Source organism: Eubalaena glacialis, chromosome 8, assembly GCF_028564815.1.
Source record: "Eubalaena glacialis isolate mEubGla1 chromosome 8, mEubGla1.1.hap2.+ XY, whole genome shotgun sequence".
Classification (NCBI taxonomy): Eukaryota; Metazoa; Chordata; class Mammalia; order Artiodactyla; family Balaenidae; genus Eubalaena; species Eubalaena glacialis.
Window position 1 is genome coordinate 100,097,402 of NC_083723.1, and position 7,158 is coordinate 100,104,559.

The 7,158-nt window shown below is 48.2% G+C and overlaps 1 protein-coding gene across 1 annotated transcript; it reads right to left on the bottom strand.

Annotated features, from left to right (window-relative positions):
- Window positions 1-4,405: 4,405 nt before the first annotated feature.
- On the bottom strand, window positions 4,406-6,805 carry FEZF1 (FEZ family zinc finger 1). Its single transcript, XM_061198252.1, has 4 exons — window positions 6,005-6,805; window positions 5,570-5,704; window positions 5,187-5,319; window positions 4,406-4,743 (listed from the first exon to the last, which is right to left on the bottom strand). The coding sequence occupies exons 1-4, from the start codon at window positions 6,803-6,805 to the stop codon at window positions 4,406-4,408; spliced, it is 1,407 nt and encodes a 468-aa protein (XP_061054235.1).
- Window positions 6,806-7,158: the final 353 nt, after the last annotated feature.

The following is a 7,158-nucleotide window of genomic DNA, read 5'->3' on the forward strand; positions in this document are numbered from 1 at the left end:
TTTGGTTTTTAATTAACCTAATGGAAACATATAATTTCTTGTGTGAAAGTAATATGTGTTTTTGGCAAAAACATAGCAAAAAGGCAATGTTCTTCAGGGCCAGGCAACAACTTCATATTCTTACCCATTGAGATTTAGGTTTGTCTTTAATTTTTATACTTTTAAAAATGTACTGTTTGGTAACAGTAAGTCATGATCATGATCGCTTAAAATCATAAACTTTATGTGTAATAAAGGTTCTACCCATTAAAAGTGTTTATAAAGTGACAAAAAAAATTTCTGTAAGAAATAAACCCTAATTTTGAATTTGAGATCATTTGTATTTTATATTGTATATTTGGGGGTGAATATTTTGCAAAGACAAAACATCCCATTACAGTCATAATTTAGCCACTGCTTTGAGCTGTCACCAAATCTAACAAAATTATGATGCCTGACATTGTTACCTGCCACTAACATAAGGGGCATCTATCAAACAGTGTGCACAGTTCTGGGACTCATGATTCCATTGCACCTTGTGGGTTCATTCTTTCCACATGTGGAAAGGAGCAAAGTTCTATGAGAGGCTCACTAAGCTTCACACTTCATGAACAAGTAACTGCTTTGATGAGGCCCCTAAAAATGCTTTCATTTACTATTGAAAAATTGACACTTCACTCCTAATCTTGCATGATAATAACTTGTTCTCAAACTAAATTTTTTTAAAGTTGAACATATTATATCCTTTGGGAAGAGACTATTAGAAATCAGAATTTGGGATCTGGGTTAAAATAAAATCGGTAGGAATTAACTACTTAGGTTATTAATTCCATTCTATATTCTGATTTCCAAAACTGAACAAAACACAAGGCCCCAGGGCAATAACTTTCTAAAACTGGTTCCTGCAGTCCGATAGGCCACCTTCCTCTGTACCAAAAGTTAACTCCAACAGACAGCTGGAGATAAAACATTTCCCTCTGCAGATGATCTGAACACTGGCCACTCTTCCTTCCTAAACATGAGAGAATTTGCTGGCTAACTTCAATTAAAGAGAAGGTGTATGGGGATGAGCCAGTTTGCTATTCATACCATTGGGGTGCCTATTTCATGAATGAACATAAACATTTATATAAGCACACACAAATACAAACATACAGGTTAGATAGTGAAGGGGCACCTTTTCACATTTGTTGGAGGTGGGAGAATTGTAAGGTCTTCCACTGACTATTAGCTAAGTATCCCTCTTCATCAATTTTTAACACCCCCCTCCCAGTCACCGCCACTCCAACTAATCTCTAAGCTCATCCTATCTTTAAGGAGATTCTCCTTGATGTTTAGTGAGCTCTAACAGCTTTGTCATAAATCAAAGTTCATCGATAATTCACCTCCTGACAAGTAGTTCTCCTGAGTGCTTATTTTAGAGGATTTCCTTTTGGCTTCTCCTACTTAATCACCACTACTTCAGGCTACTCAAACCTGTGACCAGACAGACAACTGTTTCCTTTGCCTGCCTTCTCTGGAACTGTTGCCCCATCCCAAATCAGACCTGCGCAAAGTCATTCCAGATTACAATAGCAGATCCCCTATATGCTCCCACCTCCCCCAACAGGCCAATTCTATCCTTCCATAGAAGACTTCTTGTTCAATATGTCAAAGCACACTGGCAGGGGCTAAAAGGTGGGAGTACCACATATAAATACTTCCTAACTGTAAGTATTTTATGGCTTAGTAATTTTCCTCAACAATGTTCATTTTCTTTTCCACCAGTGAAATTGTGTCACCTTGAAAGTCTGGGAGAATTACATCCTGGGGTTTTGAGAATAAGTTCAAATACTTATTGAGAATAAATTCAAGAGACAAAAGCCATTTTCTGCCCTTTATAGTTACCCCGGACCTCATTCTGTTTACTCAAAGAGAACAAATGCTTTCAAGATCCGACTAAGTCACCTCGAAAAGGTGGCTACCCATAAGCTACCAGACATTTCCCCCAAGCTCCCTGGGGCACAGGCAGCTGTGAGAGAATTCGACAAGCACCTGGAACAGGATTTTTCCACTTGGCTGTGATATTCAGGAGAAATGGCACTTCTGCCAGCCTCGAAGATTCAGAATTCACCCAACTATGGAATTTCAAAACTATCTCTTTCTGAAGTCAAATCTAACACGGATCTAGTCTCAGCAAAGGATAAAGTGGGGTATGGGGAAGTCAGGAAAACAGAAAAGTAGGGATTCGATCTACTGATTGCTGGATTGGGACTTAAAAGTCCCAGTGCCCGAGGGCTTGCGTCCTGGGGCAAGAGCTGGGAAGTCTGGACCCGACGCCTGCGCGTGGAATCAGGAATTCCCTGTTCTCGGGACCCCTCCGGTCCAGCTCCGTGCCCAGGATCTTGGGGTCCCCCAACCCGAGAGTGGCCGCAGTGGAACTTGGCTCGGATGTCCCGTGGGGCCCGCTCACCCGCTCGTCCGCGGTCGCCTCACCCAGGGTGTCTATCACCTCTCGGACTCGGGCCGCCGAGGAGGCCCTCGGGCCGTCGGCTCTCGGCGCCCGGAGCGGTCAATCCTTCCCCCACCTGGAAATGCGGGCTCTGGTTGCCAAGGAAATCGCCGCCTCGCCCCGGCGGTGCCCCCTACCCATCTCCCCTTCGTCCCGCCTGTCGCCTCCTGGCTCCGCATTTCCTTGAGCGCCCCCCAAGACGTACAAAAGTGAGGCAGGAGAGCAAATTTAAACGCGTTCCCCACGCCTCTCTTGCGACCGTCGAGGCGCTCGGAGAGCCGGCGAGGCCGCCCCGGGGTGGGGGAGGGGATCCTGCGCCCGCGGTGCGGATCCGCGGTGGATTCTCCGCAGCGGCCAGGCCCGGCGGGAGCTCGAGGCCGAGGGAGGGGCCGAGACGCACCCCCGAGGCAGGCGGGGCTGCGGGGACCCCTGCGGCCCACTCCCCCCAGCCTCTCTCCCCGGATGTGGCCCCGCTGCAGCAGGGTGGCTGGGCTGGGCTGGGAGCTTGTCTGGCAGCTTCTACTGAGCAGCTAATAGTATAACAACCCGGCTTTGATAAATCTGAACTAATTACCCCTCTTAATTAAAGTCTTTAGCAGTTGTTTCACTGTTTTGGCAAGAAAACAGGAGAGACTTGCAGTTAGAAAACACCAGAGCCCGAGCTCACAGCGGAGATGCTGATTAACACTTGAAGCATTTCAAGGACCTGGCACCCGCCACAGTTTGGTTTTCATCCATTTTTCCTCCTTGAATGGAAGTATATTCGTCTATAAACATATACACACACATAAAAACATGCAGGCTCCCTTTGCCAGCTATGTACAAGTCAGTATGTGCCTTCAGGATGCGAACAATAAGACCCCCGTCTACATGATATCATTGTAACGTGTGTGTGGGGACGTATATTACACACAGCTCCTATAGATATGTTGTTCCCACTTAACTTTGCACTACAAATATATCAGATGGTCCAGGACAAAGACGTGCTTCTGTTAGAAAGCTCCACATCTTCTGTCTCTGAACTTATCGAATTTCATTACTTTACCAAAGTTGTAACTATTTGGAGAGACCATTACTTGCTCTTGGTGAGTTTTTCAGATGAAACATTGGGTGATACTAACCCAGGGTTGAACTTTTTAAAAAGGAAGAAAGAAGGCTGAGGGGGTCAGAATCAGTGATCCCTAGCTGAATAATATGAACAGAGCCCTGAAGGTTGTTGATTAAATAAGCATGTTCCAAGGATTTATTTCCAACAGTCAATGAATCAGTTTTCACGTGCAAGAATCAAAACCAAAATTCAAATTCATCCATAATGAACCATCCTTATCTAATGTGTATGTGTTTGTATGTGAGTGTGTGCTAATGAATGTGGAATGTGCCTTTACAGGCACACACATCTATGCGTGTATATATAACATACACACAGAATTGGGGGGGTTTTTGTTTTGTTTTTTAACCTCAGGGAAAGAGGAAATGGTAATAAACAATCGGCAGGCATCTTGAGACCACAGAATCAACACAATGGAAATATATACAATAATAAAATTAAAATGGTGCAGCATTCCCGGGTAGGATAATACAGATCTCAATAAATACAGCAGAAATTTGTTTTTAAAAAACAAAACAAAACAAACACGATCTCTCCACCCAAGATGAAAAGTCTTTGCAAATTAAAAAAAAAATCAGAAAACAAACCCTCAAATTTTCTCATAATTGTTAGTGCCTACATAGAATATAATACACAAAACCATTTAGCAGGTGCATGCAAGAGGCGAAAGGCCGGGGAATGCAGAGGCTTCTGGTTGGCGCTAATGTGTAAGGCCCAACATGCCCTGGGTTCTACAGGCGAGCTTGGGTAGAGAGGTCCAGCTCTATTCCGCCGCTGTCTCAGTAGTGGGGACCCCGGCTGGGGCTGGGAAGGCACTTCGGCCTTGATCACTGGTGGCCCGGGGGGAACCCAGGCTGCAGGGGCCCAGGGTGCGGCAGCGGCGCGGGCGACGGCTGCTGCAGAGGGGGGGACGGGTCCGCTCCCGGCTCCCCAGCAGAGGTGCGGGGCAGCCCCAGGCCGCTGTCGTGCAGCTTGCGGACGTGCTTCTTGAGGTCAAAGTTCCTGCAGAAGCCCTTGCCGCACGTGGGGCAGGTGAAGGGCTTCTTGTCATTGTGGGTGTGCATGTGGAAGGTGAGGTTGTAAATCTGGTGGAAAGCCTTGTTGCAGATATTGCACTTGAACTGCTTCTCTCCGCTGTGGGTCAACTTGTGGTTTTTGTAATTCCCTGAAACAGACAAATGACAGGGACGTGGATCTCAAAAGAGAGCTTAGAACAGGAGGAGCAGACGATTGAAGGACAACTAGTCGAGAGAAGAGGGGCCACAGCTCGGAGGGCCGGTGCAGTTCTATGCTGCCCGCCTGCACTTCTCTCCCCAAATTTATTTTTAAACATCAACAGTGAGGTCGTCCCCTCCACGTTTTAATACAACAGTTATTAATCCAATTCTATAAAAACGAGAACAAGCGGTTAAAGAGAAATGCCCCCTCTGTATATGAGCCATACCTTTCTCTAGTACTCATCGCACTTGAGGGTAGGAGGTTGGAATGGCAACACATGCGCTGGTAACTAGCTGCACTTAACAAATCGTTTTCTGAACTACCCCCCCCCCAAAGTTGAGGGCTTTCGGTAAGACTACTGTGAAAGACAACGCCTCCTGGGTTCGATACCTTTTTGATGAAATCCTTTGCCACAGAATTCACACACAAATGGTTTGTAGCCTGCGTGTATTCGGGTATGCGTGTTTAAAGTAGAACTTCTATTAAATGCTTTGCCACACTGGTTACATTTATGAGGTTTTTCCTAAGCGGAAAGGAGAAAAAGCAGAGAAGTTATTTTGCTATTCAGTGGAGTCTTAAAAACTCAAAAACACTGTAATGCTCTCCCTCATGCTTTTAAGCAGAACAAAGGCAAACAATACCTGGCATTTCCCCCTCTTCCAGACGGCACATTTTAAACAAACCTTACGCTACAGAGTAAGAGTTTATCGGCCATTTAAAAAAAAGAAACCGTTCGGAAATAAACCAGGTGAAACTGAGACAGCCGAACACACCTGGGTGTGAATGATCTTGTGCCTGCACAGGGTGCTGGCTTGCCGGAAGCCCTTTCCACAAACTTTGCAAACGAAGGGTCTGGCTCCTGTGTGCACCGGCATGTGACGGGTTAAGTTATAGTGCGCGTTAAAGACCTTAAACACAAGTACAACAGGTTAGCTCAACAAGCACTTGGAGATCAAACCAGGCAGAGGGAGGGGAGGGAGGTGATAACGTTATAACAAGTGTATACAAATAATTACAAAATAAAATCAAACGTGGAAAGAATGAAGGGAGGGAGGGAGGGAGGAAGGAAGGGAGGGAGGAAGGGAGGAAGGGAGGAAGGAAGGAAGGGAGGAAGGGAGGAAGGAAGGGAGGGAGGAAGGAAAGAAGGCAGGAAGGAAGGCAGGAAGGAAGGAAGGCAGGCCACCCCCCACCCCTTACACAGTACTTGCCTTTCCACACACTTCGCAAGTGAAAACTTTGGGCTTGGTATGAGGAGAGCCTCGGCTGAAGTCAGAGGTTTTGAACGCTATTTTTTCCGACAGGAGCTGGGCGCTTTCTTTCATGTAATGCTGCAGCTGAGCCTGGGACAAGTCTTTGAAAGCTACTCCCGAGGGGTACTTCTCCACCGCCGGGACCACCAGTTTATTCCTTTCGGCTAAATACGTTTTTGGCTGCGGGTGCAAAGGGGAACTGAGGAAGTAGGAGGCCACCGGGTGGATGTTAACGCCGGCCGCCGGGTGGCACGGGCCGTCACCTCGATTCAGGTAGCACAGGGCTCCCATGGCGTGGAAGGAAGAATGGTTGACCACCCGCGGCCTTACCAGCTTGTACTGCTGCAGCGGGAGCGCGTCGCGGGCCAGGTCGCCCTTGAGACTCAGCGCGCAGTTGAGCAGGTCGCTGCAGCTGAACGCGGGCGCCGCGGGCGCTACAGCAGGCGCAGCCGGAGCCTCCAGACTCGCCTTCCGCGGTTCCGAGCCCGTCATTCCCGCCTTGGGGCTCGTGTCGTACGCCACGGGCACGAAGGGGATCATGCAGGGGATCGACGAGTTAAGATGCAGAGAGTGCTTGGGGTCCCCCTTGGGCACGGCTCCCTGCAGGAAGTGGGGGACGGGCAGGGCTTTGGGCTCGGGGGTGCGTGCCATGATTCTTTCGATGGAGAAAGCCAAGGGTTTGGAGGTGTTCATCACGCTGCCCCGGGCCGGAGCGGTCGCTAACATTTTGGCAGTCGCGTCGTGGCAGCTACTGTCCATGTCTGAGTCTCCAGCGTCCGTCAGCCGGGGCCGGGCTGCGCCGTCGTTGCCTTGTTCCCTGCTTGTCACAGACCTGCGGAGAGGGGGACGGGCACCATCACCACCGGCAGCCTCCTCCTCCTCCTCCCCAGCATCACCAGCCGAACCTGCCTGCCCAGCCCAATGGACTCCTGCCAGCCCATCGCAGAGTTCTTGGCGCACCAATGACTCGGGGACAATCACTACTTATTTCTATCAATAGAAAGTGTTGTGTCAATAACGCAGCCAAGATCTCGCCAATCGTTAACTTCCAAGAGGAGAAGGTAAACTAGATAATTGCTCAATTCGCTTCCAACACTCAACAGGAAAACTTT